We start from the raw sequence: 17,164 nt of genomic DNA, 5'->3' as shown, positions 1-17,164 counted from the left end.
TTTTAGCCCACATTTATACATGTTTTTCATGATGTGTGCAGCAGTTTCACTTTGGTCCATGCCACTCTTAAAAAGAGATTTCAATCTCAGTATTTTTTTATTTTTTTTTTACCTGTTTTTGGTTAAATAAAGGTTAATATTAAATAAATTAAGTAAAATTATACCTTATTCCATTTGCTGCTTTTAGAATCAGAATAGTGAATTTCAATTAACATTTAAGTTGATGTATTCTTTTTTTATAGAAAGTCATAATTTTAGAGACATTGAACTTCACTCCCTACAAGAAAAACATCTGTGAGATTTCTAAAGTTACTGGGTCTTTTTAAACAGCATGAAATAAACATGCTATGGTTAAATAATCAACTATCCTTTTACATTAAAGGTCCTATATTACATAAAATTGACTCTGGTGAGCTCTTAGTCATGTTACCTTATGCTGTTACCTCACCAACAACATACATGGAAGTGTGTTTTGTTTCATTCACACATGTTTGAGTAATCCTACATTATTAGTCTGTCTACACATCTCATGTTCTGTTTCACCTGGTAATGTCATGTAGTGGTATTTTTGAATGAACTGCTACCTTTTACCTCTTATTCAGCAGAGATTGATAATTCCAGGTTTTAAATCATCCAAATGATTATACTGAAAGTGTATGGAGTTTAAAAACACAGTGGAGCATTTCCTGTATTTACTTTTAGAGAACTGTTGAGGGTTTATGTGGTAAACATGTGTGAATGAAACAAAACAGAGGTATGTTTATGATGAAGTAGCAACATTATAACCTAGATGAGAAAAGTGTTATTTTATATAACCTTTAAATATTAGTGCAACTAAAGAATTATTTTCTCGAACCCTTCTTACAGAACCTTTTGGCCACAGGCTCAGTGGACTGCAGTATTCGAATTTGGGATTTGAGAAATGTTCGTCAACCTGTGAGTCAACTACAGGGGCATAACTACGCCATCAGAAGACTCAAGGTACACCAAGAGCCAATACTAAACTACTACTACTATCACAAGTGACATACTAAAAGGCTCCTAGGAGAAAGGCTGTCAAGGCTGGGGTGAGGAAGTAGGCCTTTAAATATGTCTAACGTGTCTGTAGTTCTCAAACCTTTGGCACATTGTTCATTTTCACATTTTCATTTTTGGGTTTGCACACGACTTAAGAGTTCTTTTTTTTTCAGACCTTAAAGTAAAACTGGTGTGGGTGGACTGGCCGGAGCTACAGATATCAGCTACAGATATCAGTGGTCTCATTTTGTCAAAATTGTTACTTTTACAATATACTCTTTGGGGAAAAACAGCAAATTTACTCATTTTCAAAAAACTCAAAATTTCAAAAGATGTTTTATTAAATGTGTTGACACTGGAAATACATCCTCAGCAGAAAATGTACAAATATAGTAAGTGAATTAATATTTAAATAATGCAGATGTTTTTGAGAAATAAATAAAATCTGTAGTGAAATTTTGTACACACAAAGGACAAAAGAAAGGAATTGAAACCATATTTATGCAGAACTAGAAGGCAGTGGGCCCTGACAGCATCAAAACACCCCCTTAAATGGAGCTAATGGGGCAGTCTGCAGCACTGGCCCTTTACACAGATTAGACACATGTCACATCACAGCACAAGGCCAGGAAAACACAACACCCACATTGACATACTGTGTAATACAGTGTACTATCCATTCTGAGTGGGCATTCACATTTTGATCATATACTTAAGATTTATATTTTTAAAAATACTAATACAAATATATGGGTTACTTTAGGTAATATAATACAGCAAATTTGTAATGTCTTGTCAAAGGTCCTATGTTATACGAAATTGAGTATTGTGATTTTTATGGCATGTTAGAGTGTCAAAACATGGAGTTGTGTTTTATTTTATTCACACATATTTGAGTAACCCTTTATTATTAGTCAGTCTACATCGCAAACAATACAATAAAATACAATACAAATCTCAAAATGCTCTGTTCCATCTTGTGATGTCATGGAGCAGTAGTTAACAGCTACTTTTTACCTTTAGTAGAGTACAGATTTGCAATTCCAGGGCTGAAATTATCCAAATGATTCTAATGAAGGTGTAAAGACTTTAAAACCACATGAGATCACAATGTTTGAGAGAAGAACTCAGCCTAAATATGCAGGGTTTGTGTGTTAAACATGTGTGAATGAAACAAAACAAAAACTCTAGGTGTGTTTTTGATGAAGAAACAACATTATAATATCAATAAGAAAAAAGTGTAATATGGGCCCTTTAAGACAGGCTTAGCAAATTTAGTTGTCATTCATCTAGCCTCTCTAATCACAACCTCTCCCCTCTAAAATATAAATAAAAAGTTCCAAGGACACAATGGCTCTGCTGTAAAACCATCTACATTAATGAAAGCTTGTACCTGTGTGAACAGTTGAAAGTCAATACAGTTTATAGGGTTTAAGTTCAAGAATATGATTTAGATCCCCTATAACAAAGATACAGGATTACATTCAGTACATTATGTCCTCTTATTGTATACCAGGGATTTTTCTTTCCTCATACCCCCCCATCCCCAACCCCCAGCCACCCTCTCTCTCTCTCTCTTCTGTGTTCTTATCTGTTGGTGCTGAAGCTTGGTGCTAGTGCAGTGAATCGATAACCGCTTTAACAGAACTGCAAACTCCTCACAAAACACACACACACAATGCAATCTAGTGTGAAAGAGGCCATAATCAAATCGAGTTAAATGTCCGAGTACAGAGCAAAACGATAAAAAGCAAAAGAGAAAACCTATGAACCAATGAATATTAATAAACTACAATATTGTTTTTTAGTGACAATATGCTGCTGAACAAAGGCGCAGTGAAGGCTGACATTGTAGTAGGTTGGTTTTAAAGCTGCACTATGCAACATTTCTAGTGAAGGGTGCTTGTATTATGGCCTTAAAAGTCCTATATTATACAGAATTGACCTGTTCCACCTTGTGATGTCATGTGGTGGTAGTTTTCAAGTTAATGGTTACCTTTTACCTTTAGTTCTGTATAGATTGGCAATTGTGAAATGTTTGTAATGAAGGTGTATGGAGTTTAAAAACACAGTTGAGTTTTTTATAATGTTTATGATGAGGAAACATTATAACATAGATCAGGAAATAGCGTAATATGGGCCCTTTAAACTTGGCTGTTTTTATTGAACCTTTATTTTACCAGGAAAACATAAAAAACATATTTAATTGAATAAATGTTATACTGCGAAACATACCAAGGAAAGAAATAACATCTCCATGGTGGCAAGCAGTTGGCAGACCTTCAACCAGAGAAGTTAAAACATTACTTGTGTAAAGAATAATTCACCCCAGAAAAACAGACGCTGAAAACCCCATTTTGCTTTTGTCAACACATTTTAATTTAAAGCTGAGCAGGACAGAAAGCCTACAAAAAGCGTTCTGTGCTCATTTGGCTCGAAGCCGCATTTCCCTTTGAGTTTAATCGTGTGTGTTTTAGTGAAAGACCAGGGAAATCCTCCAGCTGAGAAATAAGACGTCAGAATATAGGACGCACCGGGGGGTGGGGAGCTGGTGTGGTGTCCATGTTTGTTTGATTTTTGCTTTGAATATGACTGCTTATTGTGGATAAATATGATGTTAGGATGTTGTGTTTTTTAATATACTTACTGTATATTACTAAACTTGAAAAAATCTTGCATACCTGATAATGACCAATGCCTAAACCAATAATGTGTAAAATCACTAGAACATAGTCAGTATTATTGATATTATTCATTTTAAATATAAAACACATATTACTTAATGCTTGTCAATATTTTTGAGTAATGAATTTGTATTTTTTTGTCTTTGCAGTTTTCTCCCTTCATGAAAACTCTACTGGCATCCTGCTCTTATGACTTTACTGTGAGGTAAGACATTTTAAATGATAAAAAACTACACCTAATTTTTATTTATTTTTTTTATTTATTGTTGGCTTGTGCCTTTCTGATTACTTTATTTTGAACAGTAGACAAATAATTGGGATTTTAAATTAATCTATTTGAAATGTAAAGATTAAATGAACATAAAATATTACATGTGTTTTTTTTTTCTTCTTCTTTTTTTGACTCCCCTAAAACAATTATTTCTGTACGCGTGACTTTTTAGATTTAAAAAAAGGAAGAACTTTGCAATTACTCCAATAAAACCCTGTCTTGACCTTTCCGGGTTGATGGTACTCTGAATGAAAATTAAATTAGATTAAATAATTGTTCTTGGTCAGTTACTTCTTCAGGTTAGATTAGGCCAGAATCCTTTGTAGTGAGTAAATTAAAGTTCACCTCAGTCCCCATCTGTATATTTGTACAGTGAATGCTGCCCCTTCTTTTTTGTCAGGGTTCAGCCTCTGATAATGTGTAATGCAGATGGGCTCAAAGTAGTGAATAAAAAGGATAATTTCAGGCTCCATTACTCCAGTATTTCCTTGCACTTTTTAATAGTTCTGCATCTTCATTTGAGAGAGTTTCTTCCACAGATATAAATGAGAGTACTAGAAGTTCACACTGTCCCCAAATGATTGATGTGTTAAAAGCGCTCTGCCTGATCTTTTTCTATCTTTAAACTTTAAACAGTTTGCAAAGATCCAGTTATCCCTCACTTACCTTACACATTCCAAGCATCCTATTTCTTTAGCACGATGAATTTATAAGCACCCATTTCAGCGACCAAACTGGAGTTTTCCCATCACAGTTATTCAAATGCTTTATAATTAGATGCAAACAACACAGAACAGTCTACTTTCCAGCTTAAGAGTCGCTTATACAATATACTATCTGCACTGGGGTAAAACCAATGTAGTTATACACAGACAAATTTAGATGCAGCCACTAAGAGATGATGGCAATTTAAAAAGCCGTGATTTTTGGAGCTCTTTGAGTTTGGATTTCCTAAAATATGGTGAGATAAGTTTAAGATCCCGGTAAATGATGATGTGTGAATGTAGAAGGCTGTTTTCATAAATTCATTATTACTCTGTAAAAGGTATAAGACCATTGTGCATATGATAATACAGTGTACTGTCCTTCACGCTTCATTGTGTACAGTTAATTTAGTTTTATTCATTTTTGCGAAGGCTATGAATGAATTAGCTGGCCATTTCTCTTTAATTGCCACCGTTATTCAAGGCCTCAAGACACGGCATTTCAAACCTAATTTCAGCGAGCACAGGTGATACCGAAGTACATCTATTATTGGACTAAGAGGCTTTGATTACCATCATAGTCTATACAGAAATGCACTAAGGGAGTGTGACGTCACCCATAGCGTTTGGCTTCAGTCAAATGAAGCTCATCGAGGCTCACATTTACAGGGAAGACTTTGGATTTTTTAGTTAAAATTTTTACCCTGTATCATAGCAACCCAAGAGCCAATCTGGAGCAAGGCTGTCGAAGGTAATGCCCCTTCCTGTCCACACAGTCTGGTTTAGCAGGGAGCAGGTGCTTAGCATTACACTGTCAATCAAACCTCTTCCCAACACTAACGGGAGAAATCTGTAGGAAAGAAGGTGCCTTATCTGTCTGTTATTAACGTTCATATCTTGGTTTACAGGTAAAATACCTGAATAAAAATAGCAGGATCAGAGTGGGTCGATATGAACTGTTAAAGACCATAGTGACGAGCCCGACAGCAACCGTTAAGGAGGGGGGGTGACACTTTTTCAATAGAAAGTCAATTGGAGCCAGAGTCGATGCAGCTGGAAGTGCGCCCATGTTCACTTCTTATCTGGAATGCTGCAGCTAGTGGGAAACCCAGTATCCAGCCCATCTTTCAATAATGTTAACACAGCTTATTGACTTAATCCGTCACACTACTGAGACTCCAGAGTTGTCACAAATAATACAATTTTAAATTATTATTATTTTGTGTTTTAAATGCATTCACTATATCATCAAAACAGCTTCAATTTCACAGAACATGTTTTGGGCTCACTGTTCCAATCCAGCTGTGATTCCTCATAAACTTCCAGTCTGAGTGTTGTTTAATGTAGAGTGAAATGCTGCTTTTAACGAGTTGCACCTGAATGCGTCGCAGAGTAAACGGCATAAACCAAAAGCCAAAGGAAAAAAGCATTTGAGATGGATGTGAAAGAGAGAGAGAGAGAGTGGCCCGCTGCCAACTGTGTGTTATATTGATCCGTTCATTCATTGGCTCCAGTTCTGAGCAGCGAAAAGCGACTGTACTTAACCCTGAAGCACAGAGATCTGAAAGTCAACACAGCAGCCACCATCACTCTGTGTCTTTGTCATTTCAAAACACCTACAGCTATCAAATGATTTATTCAATTGTTATATTTGCAATCATTTGTGGAAGCAATGAAAACATCTGGTCATCTATCAAACTCGACTTGTATTTGTGAAGAATGGTTTTAGTAAGTGTTCTGAATATTAAACTTACATATTTCATTTGTTAGTACCTGCAGTAAATATGTAACACCTTTTTACAACAGATGATGTGAAATTATGAGGTGAAAAATGACAGGAGGTAGCATAAAGCTCTTAAAAAGGAATGCCTCAAATTCATCAATGCACAAAATTTCTTCCAAAATGAAGCTCACTCACAAGGAACACATTTTATTGAAATAAGCAGTCTTTGTGCCAGCGATATTTTTTTGTATTTCATTCATTTTGAATCTGGACTCTGAGTCACAGTAAAGTAACTGTAGGTCGTCTGAATCAAAAATAATGATATTATGCAAAATGGTTAATAATAGTGCCACAGCGCATTACACTGTATATGTGTGATTGATATGATACAATGTGACTGGTGTGTTCTGTGGGCAGCTGGTGTGAATTGATTCCTAATGTCCCTTTGTTCCTGGAGGCTTGTATTCTTCTTTTTAATTGGAGCCAGTAGCATTTCAGCAAGAGACGTAGAGATGTCCCTCTTCCCACACTTCCCTCTGGGTCCTCTTACTTCTCTTGTTTGGTATCATTTTGTTTTGACCTGCACCTTGGGTTTATTCAAGTCATGACTTATCTTTAAATAACGACACAAACAGTGGGGATTTATATAGAGTCCCTACTTAAAAAATCTAGCTGCTTGTGGAAATTGTCTGCAAAATTATACTCATCCATCTTGCAAAACATATGCTTATGTGTGGCTTATTACAATAGTGACCTGTCTGGAGGAGGGTGTGATATTTCTTTTCCTAGAATGGTCCACAGTATGACATTTACTCTATTATGATGTGTTTTATTGCTTAAAATGTTGAAAAACATCCACTATATAAATAAAAGGCATATTTTCTCATAACAGCCTTTAGAGTAAACCCTTCTAAATACGTTAAGAGTCATTTTTCCCCTGTGGTTCCAGCGTTAATGGACCAAGACCGAAGATAGATGGAATGCTCGGTGAGTGATCGTAGGGGGTTAGTTTGAAAACTTGATGGGTGAATTTTTAAAGCTCTTAACGTGTTTAATTTAATCTTCTTCATTAGCTCCGGTGAGATAAACCAGGCTCGTTCATTACTGCGCTGATAGCACTTGCAAAGCTGCTCTTCATCAAATCCTATCTGTGAGGAAGAGGAGCTTATATGGGCTTGTACTATGTGGCTAATACAGGTTAGATGAGAAAGATGCGAAGTAGTCCATTTCATTTTTTGTTAAATGTAACTTTTATGAGCTTTTGAGCATGTGAGAATATCAGATGAAAACACTACTACTGATTACTCATAAAACTACTATATCAAAAGTAAAAACACAAATATTTTATACTTATATAACGTAAAAATTACTCTTATAAGTTTTAAGTTGTGTTAGAAAACTGGAGTTGTGTTTTGTTTCATTCACACATGTTTGGGTAATCTTTTATTATTAGTTTGTCTATCTCCAAAGCTGAAAATGCTCTATTCCTCCTTGTGATGTCATGAAGGTTTCAAGTTAACAGCACCTTTTACCTTCTGTTCAGTAGAGATTGGTAATTCCAGGGTTGAAATTATCGAAATGATTCTAGTGAAGGTGTATGGAGTTTAAAAATACAAAGGAGCACTTGCTGTCAACAGTGTTTTTTGTGCAAGAGAACTAAATATGCAGGATTTGTGTGTTAAATTAAATTAAATTAATGAAACAACACGACTCCAGGTATGTTTTGAGGTATGTTTTGAGGAAACGATATTATAACATACTGTTATGAATAGAGTAATATGGGAGCTTTAATAATAGCAGTTAAAATATACAGTATAGTAAAGTGCAGCAGTAAGTTTTACCTTCCTCTTTTTTTCCAAAGCTCTCAGAGATGGGCTTTGTATTTTGATAATATGATGAGTCACTATCAACAAAGATAAACCAGTTAGCCTTATTTAAAAATGGATTTTACCACAGAATTTTAGCTTGGAGTCAAGAATTTATTGTCTCTCATGATGTTCGTTAAGAAGCTGAAGGCAAAGTAGTTTCTTTACAAAACAGGGATGTAACAAAATGGAAAAGAAAGATAGAAAACACATTATTAAGAATTAGTAACTACTTAATTAATGCCCTCATGTTTAACTCCCTTGTAATTACTGGCAATTACTGAGCCTGAAAATGTAATTAACATGTTGTTCATTATGACTACAGTTTTTGTTTATGCTTCATTAAAGCTAATTTAAAAAGTAGTTACTGTGAAGTGGTATCAGAGACATTTTCCGGAAAGATGTTATTTGATTATTAGCATTGATCATTTCAGATTCCACACCATTGTCAAAAGATCAGTATTTATTTATATAGGCGTTCCATTCCTATCAATAGCAGTGTGCCATTACAGCTCATTGTACTACATGTTTATTTGCACTGGGCCTGTACGTGCAGCTCTTTCATTGAGGTTTAGTGCTGTGTTTGGATCCAGTAGCACAGGAAGTCGGCAGGTGGGGGCAGGCGGGAGCAGGTGGGAGCAGGTGGGTGCAGGTGGGTGCAGGTGAGTGCAAGTGGGTGCAGGTGGGGGGAGGTGAGGGCAGGTGGAGACAGGTGAACAGTGATTGGAGATAGAGCGTACAATAGACTCAGATTCACAATAGTGCACTCGCTTAGGTAAATACCAGACGAGACTCATGAGTAATTACATGTATGATGATTTTTGAAGGTTATATTTACTCTTCATTGTATATGCATTTAGAATATTACAGGGAAATGAAAGAGCTAAACAAATAATATGTAGTATTTGGCATTGGTGTTTTTGTGGTGTCTGTTGACTAGCCCAGTGTTTCCCAAACTTTTTTTCTGGGGACCTATATTTTAAAAGTCACAAACCAATAGACAATAAAGTAAATCGTAAATCACAAAATAGGCAAGGCAAGTTTATTTGTATAGCACAATTCGTACACAAAGTAATTCAAAGTGCTTTACACAAATAAAGGTGGATTTGACCATTACTGAACATTATTGAGGTTATTTTAATGTTGACTGACTGAGTGATCATGTCTCTCTGAACAATTAGTATTACTCGAGTTTTAAACAATGAAAAACAGTCATTGAACCAGCAATAAAAGGGATCCATAAGTCGCCTATGTGGACAATAAATGTAGCCCATTTCTTTTTCTTTTCAACATTCAATTGAACAAGCAATATTGGAACAAAATAATCAATAAAATAATTACAAAAAGATTAGAAATTATACAAAACATGTCTTAACATTTCAACATGTGTCAGAACTGTATATTGCAGACCTACAATGAGATCGTGACAAGGCGACCCAAAAAAAATCTCTTGCGACCCACCTGAGGGTCACGACCCAGTCTTTGGGAAACAATGGACTAGCCTATATGTTTTATTAGTCTATACAGTTTGATTTCTTAGATATATTTTAGAATCTCAAAGCTTATTAAAAAGAATACTTTTTATTTTAGGAGAACTTTAGAGTTAAATGTAGGGTATATTAATTTAGCCATGAGTTTCAAACAGCCTGCTTACCAACAGTTACTGACTGTTGGTAAGCAGATTGTCTCCTTGTTAAGGTTGTTATAGTTACCAACACAACCTTCGACCTTTGACATTTGGTATTGTCCGTTGTAACCTTTAATAATGGCTTCATATTTCAGCATCTAATGGGTTTTATATTGCATAGGCCCATATAGTTTAATGGAGATGAGAAGACAAAATGTTTATTGTTTACAGTATGCTGTGAACTACTCGACTACTAGATTTATAATATTGTAATCATGAACTGATGAATAAAACTAAAACTAATAAAAGCTTATGTGACTTTTATGCAATTCTGAATTTCAGTATTTCTCGTAAAATTGTCAACACTGATAATGATACATCCAATCCGGTCAGAGAATTATTCCAATTTCAGTCTATTGTTTTCTAAATTGCTAACAAGGCTAAAATTACCTTCTTATTTTATCAACATGTGGCCCTTATCTTCCACTCAATGTAATTATGTCATGCCTGTTGATGTATTGCAGTTAATTATGACATTGTGTTCGGACATGTCGTGGGTCTGGTTTTTTCGGTAGTATTAAATTTCCTTGTTTGTCCTCATCATTGTGCACACTGTTAGATGTTTGCTTTAGATAACTCCAGTGCTGTGTGTGTGCTCAGGCTTAATATCCGTTTGTAATTAGCATCACTTCACCTTTTTACTGTTCTGCCTTTTGTTCCCATGTCCCATTGACCAGTGTTTTTCTTCCATTACACTCAAAGGCTCTGAGGGTCCACTGACGTATACAGGCATCATGACGCGTTTGGAAAAGTAGTGGAAATTTTGTTACGAATGAGTTGTTTTGAGGAACTGTGCAAAAAGGTGTAATAATAAACAGGGTGGTGTGCTCAGTCAAAAAAAAATGTCAACTATGGCAAGGCTCTGTGTTAATGTGCGGTACCTCCAATTGCAAAAGGTATCGACGTTCCCCGTTAACACCGTGGGCCGTCCTCAACTCAAGTTATCACCATGAACTCATAAAACAGCAGCATGTAGAACTTCATATGCAACTCACTGCACATCAGCCTGGAGCAGAAGCACTGAGTTTGGTAAAAGCAGCAGCCAACAGCAGCTCCTCAGGACGGAATTGGGGGTCTAGTCCTTGGTCTTGTGCCGTTCCTCCGAGTGCTTTGGTCAGACAGGTCCGGAAGCTCTGTCCTCCATGTGTTGGTTCCAGATGGGGGCAAGTAAGACCAGTGCACGATGGACTGGGTCTGAGCGGTTCTGTGCCATCCTGTGTGCGCTGTTCCGTGCGAGGAAAGCGAGAATGTGCTGTAGACTGCAGGTTCGGGTGGGCTGCTCCTGTCCTCCGTGCTCGAGGACTATGGCTGGTTCCAAGGTGGTGCAAAGCAGTCAGACAGAAGCGTGAATTCAGTTTGTTTTGTTATATGTTGTTCTGAGCGGTCTGTCCTACGCACATGTGTTTCTTCCCGGGGAAAGCGCTTCTCATGCTGAGGCACCTAACACCACTCCCCGCTCCAGCTCATCTGAGCTCGGCCTGAACCAGAGCTGCTTCCGCTGGTTCAGGACTCTGGGATTGGATCTAGTCCGATTGTAGCATTTTTCACACTAGACTAAATGCAGTTCATTTTATTAGTTGAATCAATTGAATAGGGCCTATTCAGTTTAAAATCTAAACTTTACATTACTGTATTAATGCACCAAGGAACATACAAACTAATTGTACCTCTACTTAGCCGATCAAATCTGTGTAATCATAGCTCTGAATACAGACACAGACAGAGGAAAAGAAGTTTTGAGATATTGTTTTTTTTTTTTTTTTTTTTTTTTCTGAAATTAAGCAATTTAGCCATTTTATTTATTTTCTATAATTAATTTTTAATTGCAGCCTAGGTGTGTTTCAGTATTAACAATACATTATGTTGAAATGTCTAACCGGACCTCCTCAAATTTTAGTTGAATACCCCTGCTATACAGTGTTATTATGTAATGGGCCCCGGGCCACTGTGCACTGGAAAAATTGGGCCTCAGCGTCAAAAAGACCTGGTCTATACTGCCTTATAAACTTAAAAGCTATGACTGTAAACAGCAGATATAAGTAATACAAAGGTGCAGGTTTCCGTAATGGGTGTGCGTGCGTGATGGTCATACTCCACAGAACGCATTGAAACAGGTGAAATAAAGGATACCTGTAAAAACGTGAATGGAAACACTGCTTACGTCTGCTGCTAAAATTAAACCTGACGATACAGAACTAGATCTAAGGAAGGGGAGAGACAAAGAGACAAGAGGGAGAGAGCAAGCCAATAAACTACAGTCTGCAGCCAATCAGCTAATGGCTCAGGCCCGGTCTTTTCCTGGTCCACGGTCTCTGGTCTGACGTGGGTCCAGGTCTGTGCCAAAAACCCTGACGCAGCAAAACGCACGCACGCAGACACCCATCCACTCCGCAAATGTAATTAAATCATTTTTAGTGGGAACACTGCAGCCCCTATTCAACTCCATTAGGCCAGTATTAAAAGGCACACTCACGTACAGAGGGCAGAGTAAGTGAGTGATGGACGCCTGGGGAGGGAAGCCATTCACAGATATTATGTATTGAGTAAGTGTGGGGTGTAAATCAACTGCTGTTTGTTGGTTAGCATTAGCATCTCTCGATAGTTTGGTCCAGAAGATAGAGTGGTACTTTATTCATTCAGCAAAATCTGAATACTGTAAATACTGGATCTGTATTTTTTTTTATTACAGTTGGAGGTAGCTCAAAATGTGCACAGTATACTCATCAAAAATTAAATTAAGTGTCTTGCCCAAGGAACCAATGACAATATTCATCAGTGGGAGCTGGACTTGCACTGCCAACCTATGCGCCAGGGGGAAATGAATAGGAAATTTACTTCTGGAACCTTGGTTGTCAGCTGGTTTAGAGTGGTGGCAAGAGTTTAACATTGTCCAAGTTGTAATAGCTAGATTTTAGTTGTACACAGCATTTTCACAAAGGGTTTATCTAATAAAACTTGGCTGTATATTTTTTAATCTAAATGAAGACATAAAGGTCTGAAGTCATCATTTCTACTGCTGCTGGAGCCGCCCAACTGCTTAGTCACGCACAAGTTTAGCTTCATTAGCAAAGAGCAGAGCACTCCACAGATTAAAGGCCATTCATCAACAAGGAACTGAGCCAGGTTCACTCACAAACCACTTGGGGTTCAAAACACAAGCTCAACTTGCCCAGAGCGATGTTTTGGTGTGCGTTTTTATCCAAGATGCATTTTGAAAAGCAAATGCCATCTGCAGTTTTTGTCCGATCCTGGAATCCCCTTTGCAGTCATCATGTGAAAATCCATGAGGCCCATTAAACTTATTTTTTCCCCCACTGAAGCACTATCATTCGGGTCTATTTAGGGTTGAGCAATATTTCCTCATATTATACATTTTCTATTTGATTTCTTCTTTTCAAAAACGAAATAAAAATTACTTTCAATATTAGCAAATTACTATTAATCAGTGTCATTAAACACATAAATACTTTGTAATAAATGTATTCTTCCAAAGTCCAAACCCCATTCTAAACCACATTTTTTACTGACAGAGGATTGGCTGTGGACCTCTCAATTACAAGAGCCAAGCATATCACTGATGATTAGACATGACTGAATCACACTTTTGATTAAAATGTGATTTATTTTCTAGCCTATATCTGTAATCCGCTCTAGTCATTTTGCTGTATTCACTTCTCTAAGAACGTCATGTGTATAGAAACCATTCGGTCCAGTCTTTTTCAGCCCATCCATCTCCAGAGCCCACAGTGTAACATGGCTCTGTGTAATGAAGTTTGGTGTGATAGAGAATGGGTGGTTTAAATGAATACTTTAGTGTCAGTGTGCAGTGTTCAGTGCATTAAGAGCTAAGAGTAATAATCCTGCAGTTAAAAGCCACATGACATCCCTCGGCTCATGCTACTGATTAAAGAGTCTGATTTACTGTTGTTAGGAAATCTAAACCGGATCGAACCCACTGTGTGACGGGAAGTTATACCTCTCAGTGTTAGGAGTTAATCAGTGCTACGGTAACAGATTCAGCCTTTGATTCACTAAGATCAAACTCAAAGAACTAAAAAGGCTTTTTGTTCAAATGACAAATGTCTTGCGTGCTTTTTTCAGAATAGCTCCAAATGTGGTGGCAAAGGCAAAATAATATCTTTTATTGCCTCCCACTCTGAGATTTACTCTGAGAACTGTCCTCTAGTGTGGTGTGCAGCAGTCAGGTGAGAGGATTCAGATTGAGATACCCTGATCATTTGAGATGAAAGAAAGGGAAAAAAGGAAGAATATTAGAGTATCATGCAGTACTTTTAGCCTAAGAACTGTAGCACATGGAGGTGCAATTGGTTCTCCAGTTTTCCAAAAACGAGAATATGGGTTTCACTCCTGGACTGGCTCAGTTTCATCTTGAAGTCTGTTACAGAGGGTCGTCTTTGGTCACTCCACATTTAAATAATCACAGAACACAATGCTAAACACAGTCAAACAAGTTGTGTTGACAAAAATTCAGTTAGTTTTAATGTTTGTGCACCTCTGTTTTCAGATTCTGGGATTTCAGCCTTCCCCAGCCTCTCCTGGAGACTGTGGAGCATCACTCAGAGTTTGTGTGTGGACTGGACTTTAACCTGCACATCCCCAATCAGGTACAGGGAGTCTCCTGAGAGAATCACCTTACTCTCAACACATCACAATACAAACATACAAATTACTTTTGTCAATTATATTTGGAGCAAGTAGAGAGGGCATTTAGTAAGTCCAGATGGTTTAGCTTAACTTGTTGATGATATCTTATTCCTGGATGTCTCAAAATGTACATCAGTTGATAGTCTTTAGCTTCACTTCTCTTTCTGCTTCTTTGAACCAGAAGTACCCTTTTTTAATTGTATTTTGCATATACCATGTAAAATACCAGGCCACAAATGAGAACCTGCATTAGCTCTCCTCAGGCCCTCGCTCTTCTCAGGAGGAGGTGATTCTTGTATAGGGCTTGTGGAGAAGTCCAGTTTCTGGTTGAGGTGAACGCCTAGTAGTAAAAACTGTCATTTTGTTATGTGTGACTGTGACAAACAAATTAGTTTCACTTAAAATACCACAGAGTAGTTTCACTTCAAATACCTTTTTCTTTATCACAACCTAGAGTAATTTATGCTTGATTAAAATAATTATAGTAAATATGAAAAAAATTTTTATTAAACACGATCCTTATCCTTATTGTCACATCTCCTGAACTTATCTATATGAAAGTAGTTTATTTTTTCTCTTGAATTCACCATTTACTGTGCAATGTGGCATAACTTTTCACACAGTTGTCAGACTTGAGGTACACTTTCAGATTTAACAGCTCCATGTGAATTTACACATAGCACAGAAAAGAGTAAAAGAAAAACTTGAACTCCACATAATATTTCATTTCCAATCTCCATTTTGAGTATAGTATAGTTTATAGTTTTACATAAAGAAAATATTTTGGTCCTTCTTGAGTTATGAAGCTGTTTCTGTTTTTATATCTCTGCACTGGGTTCACATCAGATGTAGTTTTTACCAGATCTGTTGAAATGAGGCCATCCATCAGTTTGCTGGGGTTATCTCTCACACATCACTGCTCTGTCACACTGCGCTGCGTTCAAGCACATCGGGTTAAAAAGGCGCTGGCTGAAAAGGCCACTCGTGTCGCATTCACTTCCCTCTCAAGACTGTGGACAGATCTGTGCAGTCCCTCTGCTTTTCAGGAAGAGGTCAGAGCTCAGTCACTGGACAAAAGTGTGGGAAAGTGTCTGGCTAAACAAACAGTAGTAGTGCTGAATTGTGGTGCCAATGGGAAGTTGTCAGAATTCACAGTGTATCACAGCTGCATATAGGGCTGGGTGTTAGGCTAGTAGTTTTTCTTACACAAAAAAAAAAAAAAGAGAGTTGAGCCAAACATAATACTGTAATGATACATGTTTTGCCTGGTATAAGCAGACTTATACACTATTAGTTTGCAATACCTGCCTGTCGCAATAAGCCACAGACCTTGAATGGACAAGAGGATTATTCAGGTCATAATATAATAAGTTTTTTAAAGGTCCTATATTATGCACAGTTGACTGAAGTGAGCTTTAATCCATGTTAGAATCAAAAACATACCTGGAGTTGTATTTTCTTTTCTTTATTATTAGTCTGTCGCTATCTCCAAAATATCTCTCAAAATGCTCTGTTCCACCTGTTTTCTGTTTGAAAGCCTAAATATGCAGGGTTTGTGCGTTAAATATGTGTCAATGAAACAAAACACAACTCCAGGTATGTTTGTGATGAGGAAACATTATAACAGATCAGAAAATACATAATATAAGTATTAATATGTGACATTAGAAGAAAATTAGGTCATTTCAATTCAATTTGTCAGATATATAAACATTTTAACTGGTGGTTTATGTCAGTGGTTCCCAACGTGAGGGGCCTAAACTGGACTTTGGTTTGAACCGAATACCCTCTGGTTGGTGGTCTAGCATTTCCCACTTTCCATATTCATTCAGCAGATTATATTAAGGTAACAGTTAAGTTGCTGACCAAACTTTTAACTCCTGTTGAACTATTTAGTGTTATCAGCAGAGACAGATGAAGTGGTCTGCTAAGTAAGCACGAGCCTAGGGACCCACAGATCTCTGAGCAGTTAGAGCCCATTAACTACAAACGTTCTTCCTCTGACCATCCACACAACCTACCATTAACTAGAGATGGATGTGTACCTTCTGGGCAGCAACAGTTGGCAGACTGAACTTAGAGCCAGGGTCAAGTCTGAGCTGTGTAACATTAACTAAACTGTATGGGGTAATTTAGATATAGCAGGAGCTTTCTTATGTTTTTCTCTGCTAAAACAAACCAGTTTTAAGGATTTGCTGTAATTTAAACCAGATTAAAATCCTTGTTTAGTTCTCGTTTATTTCTGTTGATTGCTTTGTTTTTGTCCACCTGAAATTGGGCTGTATACAAAAATAAATGAACTTCCAGAGGTGCAAATCGACGCAGTCAATTCATGTCTTGGTGATGTGGCATCTTCAGTCTTTTATGCAATTCTCCTGGACAAGTTTAAAATGTGAACTTTGAGCAGAATCATATTTAAAAATAAATCACAAATCTAACTGCAGTGGTAATGCTTGTCAGAATAATCACAATTGGATACTTTTAACAAATCATACCACCCTAATTCTGTCTGAGTCATATTGGTGTATTTCAGTGTTAAAGGTGCATT

The 17,164-nt window shown here is 37.0% G+C and overlaps 1 protein-coding gene across 1 annotated transcript in view; it reads left to right on the top strand.

Moving 5' to 3' along the window:
* pex7 (peroxisomal biogenesis factor 7) overlaps positions 1-17,164 on the top strand; it is a 40,478-nt gene that overhangs the window by 14,030 nt on the left and 9,284 nt on the right. The window contains exons 8-10 of the mRNA XM_020924765.2: positions 868-981; positions 3,851-3,906; positions 14,477-14,576. Coding sequence (XP_020780424.2) covers positions 868-981; positions 3,851-3,906; positions 14,477-14,576 — 270 coding nt within the window. The remainder of the gene's footprint in view (positions 1-867; positions 982-3,850; positions 3,907-14,476; positions 14,577-17,164) is intronic.

The sequence above is a fragment of the Boleophthalmus pectinirostris genome, unplaced genomic scaffold (assembly GCF_026225935.1).
Source record: "Boleophthalmus pectinirostris isolate CB_2022bp ecotype Guang Dong unplaced genomic scaffold, ASM2622593v1 HiC_scaffold_13, whole genome shotgun sequence".
NCBI lineage: Eukaryota > Metazoa > Chordata > Actinopteri > Gobiiformes > Gobiidae > Boleophthalmus > Boleophthalmus pectinirostris.
Note: the sequence above shows the minus strand (reverse complement) of the source record. Positions and strands in the feature narration are given on the sequence as shown.